General features: G+C 40.5%; 1 protein-coding gene across 1 annotated transcript in view; it reads right to left on the bottom strand.

The window, feature by feature from the left end:
* Nucleotides 1-8,091: 8,091 nt before the first annotated feature.
* LOC310957744 (potassium voltage-gated channel subfamily B member 2-like) overlaps nucleotides 8,092-18,282 on the bottom strand; it is a gene marked incomplete at both ends in the record, with an annotated part of 28,517 nt that continues 18,326 nt past the window's right edge. Inside the window, one exon of the mRNA XM_083928455.1 lies at nucleotides 8,092-10,116. Coding sequence (XP_083784581.1) covers nucleotides 8,092-10,116 — 2,025 coding nt within the window. The remainder of the gene's footprint in view (nucleotides 10,117-18,282) is intronic.

Raw genomic sequence — 18,282 nt, forward strand, 5'->3', positions numbered from 1 at the left:
AGTCAGATCTGCAATGCTGGACTTGTTTCAGGGCACTGCTGCCATCACTACGTGGCTGTCACTGTCACTGTGCAGCAGCTCAGATGACCAGAGACACGATGGAACTGCCAAATCCTGTGAACATGGAACCTAGCTTACACAGAAACGATAGTCACCAAATGTAACGTTAGAGGAGAAAACCAAAACGTCTTGCCTATCATACATGTATGCTCGCTGGACACCGGTGCTGTCTGCGGTGTGAGGTTGGACGTGACAGCGGGGCAGCGATCCGTAAATGCTGGTGTGGTCGCCTACCTCTGGATGGCTGGAACGGTAAAGCCTCGGTGCTGCTCTTCACGGTCCTCCTTCAGCACGCTGGCTGGCTTCCCTCGCGCCCAGCTAACGTACTGGGAGCTTGGTATCCTAGATCACGGTTGTGTCTACATGGTAACCCAATTTTTGTGAAAGCCTCGCGAGATGGTTGAGGTAAGGTGATCGGCGTGTATCGCGAGAGTTTTCCTGTTTCCGCAAATGTAGGGTTACATTCAAGATACGTAATGTGAGGTGGGAAAACCATAGATATAAAGAGTAGATGCCGCATCGAACGTTGGGCCGCGAGAAATGCGGCCGCCATCTTGGATCGGTCCTTCTCCCAGATCAGTTCTATGAGTGACTCGTTGAGCCTCTGAGTTGAGCAGCAGAAGGAACAAGATGCCAGAGCCCTGTGCAGCGTATTCCTGCTCTAATCTAATATTACAATATTACAATTCATAATCAGTACGGTACAGTACAATTTTAAACAATTATACATAAATCCATGCATTTTTGAATGTTATAGTGACTCCCTCAGGCTGTGGCAGGTAGATACATATTTAGCTGCCAGAGGAGCTGCTGTCCCTTATTTTATTATTATTATCTTGTCACAGTAGAGGCGTGGAGATTAGCCTCTGTGGGAATGTTAGTTAATTTACCCCCGGCCAGATGTGTGTGTGCAAGCCTGTGTGTGTGTGTGTGTGTGTGTGTGTGTGTGTGCCTGTGTAGATATGAAAGGAGAAGCAGGGAGGAGAGGGGTTGTCGTACATGTGGTCTAGTGTAAATGGATTGCACATTTCCAGCAGTAGGTCAGCGGAGGATGTGCTGTGGTTTCATGAGAGGAAGACACTTCAGAGACAGTTAATCTCAGGTCACCTCAGATATTCTCAGTTTTGTTTTTTTAAATATTGAACATGACATTGACATGAATTATGAGATAATTTTTCATGTCATGTCACTTTTTTTTTTTAAGTTTAGACTATCAAAGGAGAAGTGACAGAATCTGACCAATATCCTTTGCTGTTAAACTGTTTCATCAAACAGGAGCAACATGATGTGGGGTTTATTATAAAGAATGAATTAGAGATTTACGAGGCAAGCGTGAACATGTATTTCCACTCTGTGCCCGATATTCTCACAGCTGAACAAAATGTTCCATACATTTTTACTTGGTTCTCCACATCTCCACTTAAAGCAGGACGAACGTCACATGTTTGTAAACCAGAGCTGATGAGTCCAGGCTTTTTTAGTTCAGTTTTACCACAGAAGTTGAAACAGTATGAAAAGAAAAAATCATACATTTATTTAACTAAGGAAAAATCTTAAATGGTTTGTATAATTTAAAATGGATATTACTGAACTATGCCCCGTGTTTTTGTTTGCACATTAAATACAATTACTACATAATTAAAATATGTAATAAAGAAGACATTCACATAATTAGACCTTGCCTAAAAACAAAGGACACAGTCATTTTAGATACTATACAAAGTACTCCTACAACATCACTTTCTTTACCAATTAGAGCTACACTCAAATTGGTAACTGGGCAAGAACAAAACAGTGTGAAAATGATCGATTTAACAAAATTTTATATATATTTTTATACCACACACACTCGCTCAAATGTGGACCCTCCCTCTCCTCTCCACTACCACGACTATGCGACTGGCAGAGCATGGATCATTTCTAAATATTTATAAACATATAGGGTTCGGCTCTTGCTTTTTTTTAGTGCTTTAAATGAAAGTGTGTCTGTTTGACTTGTATTTAGATGTGTCCAAAATGTCATCTCTCTCTCTGACCTAATTGTATTGATACTCTTGATTTATATGTATTTTAATTTTCTCTGAGTGTGTGTGTGTGTGTGTGTGTGTGCTTGCGTGTGTTGTGTGTGTGTGTGTGTGTGTGTGTGTGTGTGTGTGTGTGTGTGTGTGTGTGTGTGTGTGTGTGTGTGTGTGTGTGTGTGTGTGTGTGTGTGTGAGAGAGAGAAAGAGAGAGAGTGAGTGAGAGAGAGATTTATGTATTCATGTATGAAATACAGCCTATTAATACTCTATAAATGATTTCTCTTGTTGTGTTTATATTTATAGTGTTTGCAAAACACCTATCATACATCACATATATCATATATCAGAATATTCTATTACTGCTAATCCCACTGTGAATATTAAAATACGCTGAACCGTGTCCTGTCCTTACACTGAGTGGAGCGGGCGACCGGGCCAAGATGGCGGCTCCACCGCTCGTCAGCGCCAATAGGCCCAACGTTCGATGAGGCGTCTACTCTTTATGTCTATGGGGAAAACCACCATAGACCGTAGACATAATTCTGTGAGCACACACCCGGCAGTGAATAACTCGCTGTTGCCTATAATCCCACTGGAAACCATACACGATGAAACACACCGGGCCCTCCCTCTCTTCTCGAGCTGGAGCAAAACGTAATGTGGTGTATGTGACGTCACTCACTCGTCATTTATCAGATTTCAACTACATAGACTTGTCATTCATGTAGCTTAGTTAAACCGCAAATGTGTGATCTGTAGTAATTATCTTACAGTTCTTCATTAAAGGTTGAATGTGTAGAATCTTTATCAAAATCTATATTTCAAAAAAATAATATTACACCCACAGGGCGTTTTGAGGCGTACAGAATGAAAGTATTTCTTTTCCATAAAAAATATATTTAGTCAGGATTAATATTTAAAACGGGTTTGACAGTCACTTTCTGTCCTGTTGTGTTTCTATGGTAGCAGCCAATAGCGTTGGGCGTTGCTGGTTGCCAGGGTTGTCTGTTGTTGGGTGCAGCTACTGTAGGCTGGCACTGGGTGAAATGGAGTTTGCCAATCCTGCAGCTGCTTCGGAGCCTCAGTGAAGGGGGCGTTCTTTGTCCCAGCAGCTGAGTGAGCGGAGACGGGCAAAAACCAGAATCAATATAGGCCAAGCATTCACTCCATGGACTGAGAGAAAGGAGAGAAACGCCATTCAAACGCACGCCCAGATGGCTACTGTTCTCCTTGATCGCTAACATCACTTTCATCTTTACTTAGCTGGAACGGCTAACGCTAACAGCTAACAGTAACTGTCAGTCAAACTCCTCTAATCCTTGTTGTTATGGTGTTATTTGCTGGAGGGGACGGGTTCAAACAGGCTCAAACCGACTCTGGTCTCCTCACTTGATACACTCGGCAAACCTGGCAACCCGACTGCTGGAATTATTTTTTGTTGTTGCGACTATGATCTTGAGGCACTAGATGGAGGTGTTCTGCTCAGTCTCCATATTCAACCTTTAAGCTACCGGTATATAGCCTTTGTTAATATACAGCCTATACATACTTGAATTAATATTAATAGAGTAGATTGGACACCACAGTTCCGTTACCATGCATAGCTGAAACCAGTGAGTCCAGATCCCCCAAGTGACCTCATGGTAAAAATAAATAAATAGTTTCCAGCTATCCAAAGTCAATGTGGTGCAGCAGGTCATAGTTGTCCTATCATTAACTTCTTCCTACTGTTGTTGTAGTTTAAGCTTTAACAATGTGTCATTTTCTAAACTCATCATTTGTTGTCTTAGTAAAATCTAAACCTGAAAAGTAACTAACAGGTATAGCTGTCAGATAAATGCAGTGGAGTATAACGTATGAATTAAAAATTGGCATATCTTGTTTTATATCATTGTGCATATAATTTAGTAGTGCAAATGTAACTCATTTGTAAAGAATAAATGACCACCATCTGACATGCAGTGACACTGCACCACACACACAGACACACACACACACACACACACAAACACACTCACACACAGAAAACAGACACAAAACACACGAAAAACAAGTTCACATGAACACATTTATTTGTTTTGCATATTGGTAACTGAATCAAAAGTCCCTATCAATCACTATCATTATGTTGACTTACAAAGAATGAAACTGACTAATCATCACACAGGCTAGAGTTAAACAAAAAAAGTAGATGAGGATGGAAGAGTGGGGTATTAAAGAAACAATAAAAGAAGGAGAGCAGGCAGGAGAGACTTAGAAGCAGGTCTGGTCTGTATGATTTCATGTTTCTCTAACTGTACAAAACCCAAATGATAACAACAACAAAAAGACATGGAGATTTTGTGAAAATGTTCAGATGATTGCGATGGTATGAAGTTGTGCATGGAAGAGCCACAACCGTGTTCATATGGTCCAGACCTGCAGCAGTCACCACAGAGCCACACCGGATCAAAACAAAGCAGGCCAAGCTGTTCCTGTTCTGGAGGAGAGAGCATTCCTTCCACCAAGGATGGAGGTGAACCAAATGTCATCTGAGCAGAGCACGCCTGGGCTAGCATGAAGTATGCCATGACCATGTGCAATCATTTTGGAAGCTTAATTCCTGGTCATTTGCAATGGTTTTGTGAATTGACAAGGGGGCATGTTTCTCAACCTCAACTGCAGTGTTCACAGTATTCCCCATTATCATAACAAGGAATTTCCAGTGAGATCCCGCTGCGCTCAATAATGAACCCTTATCTAATCGACAGCCTGGTCTGGTCTGCTCGGTATATTGGCTCCAAGAAACATGTGAATACAATTAGAAATGAGCCCTCTCCAACATTTGCACTTACATGATCTATAAAAAGGGAGTCCTGTTTTAATCTCACACTGCTCTTTACAGCTACTGTACAGAAGTCAATGTGGTCGTCACATGTACCTATTGTAACCATTTACACATGGTGGTGTGGCAACTTTCTTTGTTGTGGTTAACCAACACCTACTGAATGTCACTGTCCATTTAGTACAGTGCTAAAATATACAGTATACAGTACTGCTGCCGCACCAAATGGATCCAAGCTGAAGTCACTACTGAGCATAACTGAAGCCACTGCTTTCCACAAGAAGTTGTCTTCCCTGAAATAAATGACATTGTGGCACAGTGAGGTTGAGGACTGTATGCTGCATGAAAACTAGATGGCTGACGAGTTGATTAGTGAACATAAAGCTGTAAAAGTATGCAAAACTTGAAAACCTGAGGATTTGCACATCAACGTATCCACTAAACAGAGATAAACGAGAGAAAATCAGAACAAAAACAAAAAGAAATCTTGCTATATTGTACTGTTTTTTTTCACCTTCTCATAAATTGTCTATTTATGAAAAGGCACCCATTTTTTTTAATACACTGAGATGTTAACGACAACATAGCTCCCAGTTTCTCATTCATGTTTCACATTGTGACTGGTCCCATCACTACACACTCACTCTTCACTGTGTGAGTAATCCATTGTGCACACAATTAAATGTGCATTTGAATGCGTCACCATGCATTCAAATTAATGCACAGCTGATCTAATAAAATTATAGCATTTCAATATAATTAGATAACATAGTACTAAAGAGGCATCTGGTCATTTCATTGAAGTGCCTTAAGAATGCCTCTAGAGGACACTCTTATACTACCTTCACAATACATTCAGCAGCCATGCAAAACAAGCCATACAGACACACGCAGACACACACATCTCCATCCAGTCATCAAACATGAATACGCGCTGAAGAGCGGTACAAACTGACTTCAGGGGCCACCTCCTTCAGTGGGCTTCAAAGGTACAGCCTTTGCAGGACTGAAGGGCAGTAGGGGGAACCTGTACCTCCTCCCTCATGCAATATTTTATTTGTTTTTAACCACATGGTCTTATTTCAGTAGTTTTTATCTTTCAGTTATGATAACATACTCATCAAGTTGAAACCAAAGTCGGGTGATCAGGCAGGTTAGAAACAAGTCAACAGTTTATCCAGATTATCTACACCACTTTATTCGGAGGTAAAACTAAAAGCGAACAGACCTGAAACTATGCTAACGATCCTTTATTTTACACAAGAATTGTGTGCACATAGTGGTAGTCAAGGGTTAAGTGGGAAGGAACTACTTGCACAACAAAAGTGTTTACTTTAACTCTGAATGGTGACATTAGAGGGGAGCGGGGGAAGCCTAACTGCCTCATTTATCTCTCTCCATGAACTCTGTGCGTTTTCAGGTCTTTGCATCCTCGATAACAAATGTGGATAATGACACCTACTTTCAGACAGACAGAAGAAAAGATAAGCTTGAACCTTGTCTGCTCTCACACCTCCACACACCTGGACAGTCACTGTGGAAGTGACTGCTGGGTTGGTGGTTTGGTGGTTTTGTTCAAACAGCGACTGTAGTGGAGCGTAATAGTTGGACACACAGGGTTCCTGACACGCCAAGTGGTCCTATCAAAGTGGCCCTATATGATGAGTTGGGATGAGAACAGATTTTATCAACCTATCAAATTGTTTGACTGCTCATGTTTCTTGACCATTTATTGATGTCACCGTGTTACCAGTTCTCAACTATTACATTGGTGAGCATAGTATTATAATTTCTGATAGAAAGAAAGGTGAAAACTTCAAATCTAAAGTTGTAATAAACTGGAATTATCCTGTAATAAGAGGGTAGTCTCACAGAGACTAAAACCGATTTTGGGTTTGGTTGTTCTTTGCCAGCTTCCTGAATTTAGAAGGGCTGCCTGAACAAACCATTTAACATGTGGCTAGTCAACGGACGAAGGTCACACTTCTCAGCCATATTTGGAGGTTCCTTTGGAGTGGGTCAAGCCACATTGGCCTGTTATGACACATTCCGTACAGAAATGCATGACACTGAAGGAGGTGGTCCTTGGCTGGGACACAGGCAGTGTGAAATGACCCACAGATGAGCGATCGATCAGTGAACTTTTTCACTGTCCTTGTGCGCTTTATTTGCTCAATTCAACTTTTTCTTTATGAGTATATAGTTCTGTTTCCTAAGCTGTTAAATTGTTTTTGAATGTTTTATTCTAGCAAACAAACAGTGGTCTAGAAGTGAATAAAATAGCCTTTGCATCCCTATTCTATTCCTTTTTCACCTTGAAGACTCAGTTTCAGGTATTATAGAAAAAGGAGAGATACATATTAAAAACAAACAACCCCCCTCCCCCTCCCCAAAAAATAAATAAAATAAAAAATATCAGTGACCAATGAAGTGATAAGAGTCCTAAGAGAGTTTCATGTGCTTTGTCTGATCTAGGTACCATTAAAATATAGTAATACCTAGACTGACTAGAGAATGATGAGTAAGCAAGATGCATAATACAGAATAAAGACTCAAGTCTTATAAGACATAAATTTAGCTTTGACCATTGTAAAAATGTTACTTCCTTCCACCTTCTGTCTTTCCTTGGTAACATTAGTCCATTATAAGAAATAGGCCTAAATAGCAAGCAGGAAACTGTTTCACTGTACACAAAAACTCTCTGAGGATAGTAGTAAATACTTTCATTCACACAAGGCTTCGTTTATGCTCACATCTGAGCCCTAAAAAGATTCATCGGTTGTCACTGTTTTTCTCTGCAGCATGTCAGTGTGGTCTAGAAAGAATAAGTCAATAACACTGGCTTGAGACAGTGTCTTTCAGATAGTACCCAGACAGCGGGCATGTGCTTCTGACTTCAGCGAAATAAAGCCATGTGACAACACTGCAGAGGTGTCAGAGATGAGAGTCCAAAGGTCTTTGGGGATATGCACCGCTCCAGACAAACTATAACAACTGTGTTCATAGGCAGTTTTGTCAACACTTTGGTATGTTTCCACACTGTCTTTGTTAACAGGTGCAGAGTCCACACCAGGTAATAGCTGTTCAGGTATACTCTGGGTAGTCGCTCTCATCCACCCCATCGACCTTTTCCTCTACCCATCCGTGTGGCATCCCTCCTCTGTGAACTTTTTGATGGTTCTGGGCTCACATGCTCGTTTCACAGGGTGGTGTCCCGCTTCTGTCCAGAACAATGTGATTTTCTCGTTTCTCCCCACTCTGTTCTGCTCCCTCCCTTCCTTCTGCTTCCTCCCCTCCTTCCATAGTTACTAGCTCCTGGGTGCAGTTGAGCGGGCTGGCTTTAGACGACAGTGGGCTAGCACTGCTTCCTGAGCCGACGGCAGACCTTTCCATGTGATTCCTCCCTTGGTGGCTTAAGCTTGTGAGCTGCCCTTCACCCTCTAAGCTCCTGGCTGCTGAGCCCTCACCTCCCCCCTGGGAGTTGCTTGGACTGACAGATTGCTGGGCCAGAGATGGAGATTGCAGGGTTGCCAATGGAGACTTAACTTCCTGGGTAACAGAGCTAGGAGAGGGAGAGAACCTCGAAACCATGTCATCGGAAAATAGTTGAGCAAGCTTGGCCGAGCCAGTGGAGGCTGGGGTTGCTACAGGTGTCATCACTGCCATAAGCACATCATCTTGGGATCCAATCAAGCCGACCTTGAGGGTTCTTGTCTTTTGAGGGCTGCTATAATCTTGCAATGAGCTGCGGATGCTGTCACAGGTCAACCCAGAGCTTTCCACTCTCTGTGGCACTATATCCATATCTCCAGTCCCACTTCCTTTGGGGCTGGACACAAACTCATACAAACCCTCTTTAATTATGGCCATTGCCTGGATACTGTCAGGACCCCTGTTCACCTCCATGGTGCTGATCTGACTTAGATCCAAGGGAGGGGGGATGACCTGTTGTCTAGGACCACTTTGAACCCCTTCAGCACTGGGGAGCAGAGAACTTCTTTCTCCTCTTTCTACTGAAGAATTATCAGCCACATTGGAACATTTCGTGGCAATGCTGACTTCAGGCGAAGTCTGACGTGCTTGAGTGGAAGTAAACACTTTCATCTCCATCTGCTCCTCTACAATATTCTCCTGCTGCTCCTGGATAGTTGCTGTCTTATTGGAAGTATCTCCCATTGACTTTGCATTGAGATTTTGAGGGGTAGTTTTATTAGATGCAGATTTGACTCTTTCAGGGGAACCTAGCTGAGCCACTTCCTGGTAATGAGAATGTTGGGACCTGCCTGGGCTACCCACCTCTGCATTAGAGTAGTGTTTGTGGTAGCTCCAACGGCTTGGTGATAGGTGATTGTCCACAGGACACTTACTGTCCTCTCTCTTTTCCACCAACACATCCGTTAGTTCCATACTGCGTGCAAAAGCTTCCTTTACATTAATAGAAATAATGCTTCCACTCCGTTTAGCTCTTTCAAGAGCTTCCCTCCTCTTGATGGCCTTCTCCTGCCTCTTCTGCTCTCTGTAGAACTCTGAGAAGTTGTTGACAATGATTGGTATGGGAAGGGCAATGACCAACACACCTGCTATGCAGCAGAGCCCTCCTACAATCTTGCCCAGCAGGGTTTGTGGGTAGATGTCTCCATAACCAACAGTGGTCATTGTAATGGTAGCCCACCAGAAGGAGGCAGGAATACTTGTGAATTTGGTAGCGTCCTCATCCTTCTCAGCAAAGAACACCAAGCTAGAGAAGATCATAATGCCCATGGCTAAGAAGAGGATGAGTAGACCCAACTCGTTATAGCTCCTTCGCAAAGTGAAGCCCAAAGACTGGAGTCCTGTTGAGTGCCTGGCCAGCTTCAGGATCCTCAAGATCCTCATAATTCTGAAGATCTGGACCACACGGCGCACATTCTGGAACTGCAAAACGCTCTTGTTAGACTCCGTTAGGCAGAGGGTCACATAGTAAGGCAGGATAGCCAGCAAATCAATTATGTTCAGTGGTGCTTTGATGAAATCCCACTTGTTGGGTGCTGAGAGCAGGCGCAGCATGTACTCCATGGTGAACCATGCAATGCAAACAGCTTCCACATGGGCTAGGCTGGGGTTGTCATTGAACTGGCCAAATTCATCTACCACCTGAAGCTCGGGCAGGGTGTTTAGTGACAACGAGATGGTGGAAATGATGATGAACAGGATGGAGATCATAGCCAGGACCTGCAAGACAAAGACAAGATTGTTGGTTGCTGTAATAGCTGAACATATGTTTTGTTTAATACATATCTCCATATCTGTACATAGACAAAGAAGGATGCAGACATGGTGAAATAGAAATAGAGCATTATATTTTTACATTAATCAATGAACAGTTAAGTTGTGTGAATGCTGGCTTTCGTTATGGAGCAGTTTGAGTGGTGGCCAAGTCCTAGAAAAGTGCTATATAAATACAGTCCATTTTCAATTGATTATTCCTGCAAGCCTGGTGAGATACCACAGTATGGTGTTAATGCTATTGCAGTGTCTCTTGGGACTATGATGCGTAGTTCAGCAAGGAGCTTATGGACATAACAGGACAACATTGGAGCTGCGCCTCAGCCTCTACTTCCCTGCTTTCATGTCAGATTGATGAGCTCAAGATATTCTTCAGAATTGGTATGATGAACTTTTAGCATGAACAATTACAGTACATGACTAAGACAGCCACTCTCAAGCCCTGCTAGTATCTCAAGTAGCTGCAGTGTTCGTTACACTCTGCTGTACAAATATGTTAGACTCAATCAACAACACTCTGAATATTTAGCTATTTATTGAGCTAGTGTGGCAAAAAGTTTGTCCCAGAGGAATTGTCAGCAAATAATTTTTTGTCCAGTGCTCTTAAGATTATCTAGCTCTGAAAGCTGTGTCATGTTATGTATAATGACACTCAGCCCCTAACCATCTTACTCATGACCAATGATTGCAAAACAGAAACAAATGGAGTTGAATGAAGAGCGCACTCCATTGGTGAGATGTTCATGAAAACTATTTTCACTTGCTCACATGTTCTTCAGAGCAGGTGTTTCATGAAAGTGTTTTATGTAAAAACAAGGCTAACCAAGTCATGACTGGTGCCACACATCCTTTTTCAAACTAAAAACTGTAAAAAGCATTCATTTTCTCTCTGGTGTGAACAGAGGCTTGATATATAAATGTAAAGAACAGGAGGCATATTCACAAAATATTAGTAACTTTAAGTTTTTCGTCTAAGAGTAAAGCAAGAATAAGAATAAGAATACTGAGGAATTTCTACTCCTGCACTACCGAGAGCATCCCCACTTTCCTTATTCCTCAGTATATATTATTATTATTACTATTATTACTATTTATACATGTTCTTGTTTGGTAAGAGGAAATGAGGTGGAAGCAAAGTCTGACAAGATGGCGGCTCCCATAGGCGAGTACGATTGGATCAAGTTGAGAGAACGGACATCGACAGGTATGCTACGTCCATTTTTTATACAGTCTATGGGTTAATCTCAATCTGGCAGACACATGCTTCAAATATAACAATGTTAAAGGAACACTCTTTCACTGCGTATGGGAATGTTATGAGTTATTTTGGAAAGAGTGGTTCTTGAAATAATTAGACAGATAACAAAACTGAAAGTCCCTCGTTGGCCAAAGCTGTGCATTCTGGATATTTATCGTATTGTTTCTTAAAAGCTAGGAGCGCAATAGCTATAGGATGTGAACAAACCAAGTAGGAATATAATATTGTATAATATTATTACATATTATCAACATGAAAAACTAACATATGTTAGGTGGCAGTTTTTGGTTCATACAATTTTTGAAATCAAATGTTGGAAATTATCAAGAAAGCCAAAGACCAGGGTGGTGTCGTGGCAACTTGAAATAGATTATCAAGTGTAGTAGCCCATGTGATATCCAAGATTTCTGTACAGTGTAATTACTGAAACACCTGTATGTTATTCACATGTCTTTTAATCATCATATTTTTTTTTACTTGTCTGTTCATTGGATGTTATACTGCTGCAGAGACTACTTAACGACTCAATTTATTAATATGTAATGATCCATATAATTAGAAACAAACAATAAATCATCAAGAATCATCACAGATCCCAACCACCCAGGTACCAAACTTGTCTCCCTGTTGAGGTCAGAAAGAAAGTACCGGATACACCAGGCCAGCACTGAGAGACTCAGGAGCAGCTTTTACTGTCAGGATACTAGGAGCAGTTCATTATGTGCCCATTAAATAATCACCAATTGCAAAGTTTTATGATGCCAGTTTTTGATCCTGGTGATAAGATAAGATCCTTTGTGAATATGGCCCCAGTTTTCTAGTCATAGCTGACAGTAGAGTCTCTCTAGAGGAGCTTTGTCTGAGAAGATAACCCTGGAAATGTCATGGTGATGTCATCAGTGTTACCTCACCCTGGGCTTGGAGACTACGAATGTCCAAGCCTACATTACATACCTGAGGTTTAAAACATGTGACCGTTTACCTGACAGGAGGGTCTGATGAAAGACTCTCAAGGTGCATTATGGGAAAAGAATTGGAATTTAATAAAATAAAATCTTGTTTTTTGGCCTCTGTTGCATTTTTATTTTCAAATCTGTCCCCTCTGAGTCATCCCCCGACTTAATGATTACGCACAATACTAAATCCTGGACTATCTCTTTATAATACAATCTGCCAACAGTGGTCATTTTTAATAAGAGTATAAGACTTTTTTTTAAACTATTGTTTTGTGTGACGTCAGTATTCTTTTCTCTTGCTCCTTCTTCGTGTATTAACTGCTGAAACAGCCTATTTTACGGATTGGTCTATTTCTTCCTATAATGCACCACAAAAAACTGGTCCAGGGCCAGAAGACATTCAAGCATGTTTTCAAAATTGCTGAGTAAAATGTAAACGGGGGAGTTATAGTTTTTGACCCTATATGTTTTACTTCATGGGTGAGTAATGAAACTTTGAGGTAGTTTTTGCCCCCAGCCCCTATTTCTTCCTGCCCCTGCTCATTTGAAGCCACAGTTTGCTGATGGCTCCTTGTGGAGTGAGGTAGTGAAGCATGTGCGGTCTGAGTCTTCTCTCTGCAGCCCTTGCTAGGACATTTCAGGATAATTGTAATAGGATTGCTTTGCTATCTATAGAAAGGATAGAGAGAGGTTAGAAGTGTTTACTCATTCTTTCCTCCCTCAACAGGAAGAATCAAGCAATAGTTGGACAAGCTAAACATTAAAATAAATTGATTTTAAAATGAAGGCCACAAAAGAATGCAAATGTCAAAACAGACTGATACTGTCCGACAGAAACACAGAGATGCTCTTTCTAAATGAACAGAGGCTGTGGGGCCTCATGCTCTGTGCGCGCTGGTACATAATGACTGATGGTAAGTCATTATGAAAACCTGGTGAGTTGATTACAACTGAGAGACACTGTTTTAGGACTTGAAACAAACACTCCCTGAGGAAACAGTATGAGCAGTAAAATAAGCATCAACCTGACATAAGGCTATTTTTCCTTAGATATGTTTGGAGATAGAGATGATTACCTAAAGATGTACAACAGGGATGCCCAATTCCGGTCCTGGAGGGCCCCTGTCCTGCATGTTTTAGGTTTCTCTCTGCTCTAACACACCTGATTCTAATCCTCTCGTTATCAAGCAGCTGAAGCTTGTCACAGGTTTGAAAATCGTTGGAATCAGGTGTGTTAGAGCAGAGAGAAACCTAAAGCATGCAGGACAGTGGCTCTACAGGAGCAGAGTTGGGCACCCCTGAAACAACTTAATAAATACCAGCAATACCCTATGTCCTGTCTAATATTAAATGTATAATCTCAAGCTGAGTAATAATAATAATAATAATAATAATACCATCTATACATTTTCGGCGTGGGCTAACATTTATTTTCCATGCTGTGTATGCTACTGCAACAATGTATTGTCATTGACGGGTTCTTGTGACTATGAACAAAAACTGGTTATTATGATATATTATGAACTATGACGCCATGAAAAGGCTTTTTTGACTGCAAGATTCCTGGGAAACCAATAAAGTCCATAAACCGTGTTAATCTTTAATGAGTCTCATAGAGTCATTGATTTCGTCGAACAGCAACAACTTTTAGCTTATACAGTACGTGACCATCAAAGTTGAGTTGAGACATGCATAAGGAGGTGGTTAAGTTTTCCTCCTTGGTAAAGATTAGAAAAAAGCTTGTGGTTTGACTAAGTAATTCTGTGACACAAACACCGGTCCCCCAGGTCAAAGTTCTGTCACCACCCCGGTGTAGTTTTTTTTTCGCCATCCAGTGTTATGGCATATACGCATGGAGCATTACCGAGACAAAAACACAAAAACAGGACAGAATGGATGTACGTTAATGTTACAATGAACTCTCTCTTATTCTTACTCTTATTTAACTTTGATATAGGGGTGTAGTCTATGCTAACCATGTAGCAAATAAGGTTACCCAAATTCTGACACACATTACACAATTTAACCATCAATTTTTAGCTTCTTTGCTAATTCCAAAGGAAGTTAGAATAAAATGCTGTACAGTGTATAAAGTCTCGCCGAAATCTGCTGCCAAAGTTATATATTTTTCAATGTTCTCGAGGATAAATATGAACAAAAAAAAATGTCAGGAGGAGTTTCACAAACACATGGGAGATCACAAAGGTTCCCATGGGAATGACTGAGCTTTCACTTGGATTGCATAGGCTACGTACGCAGAGCTAAGTGGAAACAAGGTGCTACAGTACATCACTTTCCGTAGGTACTAAGAGTGATTGAGGACAGACATCATACAGCACCCACTCTGGACCTTGGGCTGGTCTGGTTGAGACACGATCAAAGGCAAAACCTGCATCTTCAAGTCAGAAATATGATGTTTTTTATATTCAGCCTGTAACAAGAATAAACTAAACAAACAACATCACTATTCTTTTACTTTATGGGTACAAATAATTGGACTGTAAAAACATGATTGCATATTGTGGAAGCATCAAATGTATGGAGTCAGTTAATTAAAGAATGTATTTGCAAGCAATTTATAAACATTCAAAAGTGAAAACTTTGAAATTTAAAATATACCACATAAGATACTTATATGCGCTAATTGATTGTTGCACTTCTATCTATGTACTTTAGATGATAAATTGTAATAACTATTATGACATCACATATCAATATAATACAAAATAAATAAGTAAAAATGTAAAATGGATCAGCTGAATACATTTATTTGAAGAAATGGACATCATCCCTTTTGCTATACCACACTCATCTGTCCTCCTATCGTATTCACAATTAATGCTTTTATTTTGGGATCAGTTGAATAAAAAAAGTGCATATCAGCTAATAATGAAATAAAATGAAATACACACAAATTTAAATAGTAGTCAATTATCAGCAGAATACGAAAATAGAATAATGAATCTGCAAGGTAATATCTTATTTTTTATTTAAGTTTTTGTGCATTTTTTAAAAATTAAACTGTGATTAATTACAATGAGTTACAACCAGTACTTAATACAGTATTCCATTAATAAATATGTCTTTCTTTGATGAAGTCAAGTTTTTGATTCAGATAAGACAACTTTCCCTGAGACTCCAGAGAGAGGGATCCTGTGAAATCATGTGATGAAGGATTGTCCTGGACATTCATCTCAGCTGTTTCCGGATGACCGTCTGGTCAGAGTCATGTCAAAGGACACAGGGCATTACAGCATTACACAGCGTACAGTCTTTCTACTGCTTCATTATCCTCATTCAGACCGAACCCCTTTGTTTTTTGGTTCAGACAAAGAAATTACTTTAGAAAACTGCAATACAAGCAAGAGGGAAGCAAGAGAAGAAAAGAGAACACAGATACAAAGTCAAAGAGAGACAGGACAAAGGCAAATGGAGAGCAGGTGTATCAAAGTGTGTCCGCCCAACAGCGTCTTAATGGCTTAATGGCTGCCAAATGCTGTGACCTTGGCACCCAGGGCAGATTTAAAGCCGTACCGGGAACACACAAGCTGCTTTAGAAGCTGCAAGGTGGAGGAAGAATTAATGAAGGCTCCACATTTAAGATTCTACTGCTCAATAACTATTTGAGTTTGTATCAGTGATTCACTAACAAAGACACAAACTTGACTGATCCAAAAGTAAGTCACAGTGAAACAGTTCACTTCAAATAAAAACAAAAGCTGTCATTTTTAGTGACATTGTTTTGTGTCTGGGCCTAAATCTACTGTGGACTTCTTAAGAACCCTGTGACCTTTCCTCCATAAACTTTCATCCTTGACAGACTAAATGGAATGACTGAATAAGGACGTTTTTCTGACCCAAAGAAAACGATCTGGTCTTTACAAGATTACTATAATTATTCTAAATTAGGACTTACACATGATTTTCACCATTTGAGAAGACAGGACAACATGGACACTATCTTATTTCATTATTTTAAGAGACTGGATGTTTTTATCACTAAGTGGTGTGTATATATATATATATATATATATATATATATATATATATATATATATATTGATTGCTCTAAGACTGCAAGGGAAGCTCAGCTTCCCCTAAAACAAGTGGTGAAATATGTGTGTACATTTCATTGAGTAAATCCACGCTAGAAAGCCTTCATCTTTTGTTCAGAATCAGTTACTTATCACAGGTAACCGGAGCAACTTCCTTCTCATTTATCCCCACAGCTCCACAGCGCTTTACACAGTCGGACACTCAGCTTCTACTGACTTCAATGGGGAAGAGTAGAGCGGGTTGTTCCACTGCAGCCAAACTAGACGCTCATTGGATAAATCCTGAGCAATCCCCACTGATATATATATATATATATATATACATATATATATATATATATATATCAGAGAGAGAACGAGAGAGAGAGAGAGGGATTAGGCAAAGTGAAAGGGCCTTATAACTGCCTTATCAGTCGCTTATCACTACCATAGATTTGGGGCAGTAAGGTCCGACTCTACCAATTAGATGGCTCGGTAGGTTGTTATCATATATTCTATTGGTAAGCTGGATCAACCATCGGCATTGCTCTCAACTGCTCGACCGTGGCACTGTAAGATGATGTAGTATGCAAAGCAACCACAGTTGGGGGTATCACTCTCCACAGACCCCTCAGACCCCTCAACAATTATTTTCTTAAACAACGTTCTATAATATTTTAATCAAAACCACTATATTTTCCTAAACTTAACCAAGTAGTTTTGTTGCATAAACCTAACCAAGCAACATTATTTATTGTTGAATTTCAAGGGGTCTAAAACCTGAACTTACTGGTAGGTTTAGGCTTACTGGAACTTACAGGCTTCTTCTATTTTATAAATATATACTTTATATGAGGCTGACAATAACCCGTAACAGCCATTCAATGGAATGTTAATGTCCAGATGTGCCTCCGATGCCTCCAGGGAATCTACTGGCCAGAGACCATTACCAACAGCAACAGCAACAGCAACAGCAACAGCAACAGCAACAACAACAACAACAACAACAACAACAACAACAACAACATGTGGGAGTGCACCAAGCAAGAACCCATAGAACTCAAGATCAGGAAAAGGAAGTGGAGCTGGATAGGCCACACACTCAGAAAACAAAAGAAATCAATCACAAAGAAGGCATTAACATGGAACCCACAAGGCAAGAGGAAGACTTAGAACCACCTGGAGAAGAACCATAAGTTGTACTCCATCAGATTTGAGATATCTTGTTTCTAGCGGCCTCTTTGTCAGTAAGATGTAACTGCAGGTGAGCCTGTTCTTTCAGAGCCTCCATCTTGTCACGTTCACGGTCACTTTGTATTGACTTTTTTTTTTTGCTCTTTAGTAAACACACACATTCACCCCTCTACTTCCAGTTGGAACTTCTGATTTCCGTTTACAGCATAACCGGTTCAGTTATGGCAGCAACTGGATCGGAACACAAGACCAGAGAGGATGGAGGGAATGTTCTTTTGGGAATACAGATCTTACATGAGTAAGTAAGTAAGTAAGTAAGTGAGTGTGATTATCTAGCCCTGTTCATTGCTGTACTGTTAAAAAGGGCTGACAGACACATAGAGTGTGCACGTAAACATTACAAAGCCCCTGTCACCATTGCTACAATTCCTTAAACTTCATAATTTAGACGTCTCTCTATCTATATCTCTGTGTCTCGCTTCACTGTACATTTATATGTTCATAACTTCCTATCATGGCTGTGATTGTGTCATAGCGTCAATACATGCAATCCTACTTCAAGTCCAAGGCCAGGGCGTAAAAGTTAATTGTCTTGGGAGCATGAATTTGCTCAGTAGATTTCATCAGAAAGGTCAGAGGGACAAAAAATAAATAAGATTCATCCTCTAGG

Source organism: Echiichthys vipera, assembly GCF_963691815.1.
Source record: "Echiichthys vipera genome assembly, chromosome: 15".
Classification (NCBI taxonomy): Eukaryota; Metazoa; Chordata; class Actinopteri; order Perciformes; family Trachinidae; genus Echiichthys; species Echiichthys vipera.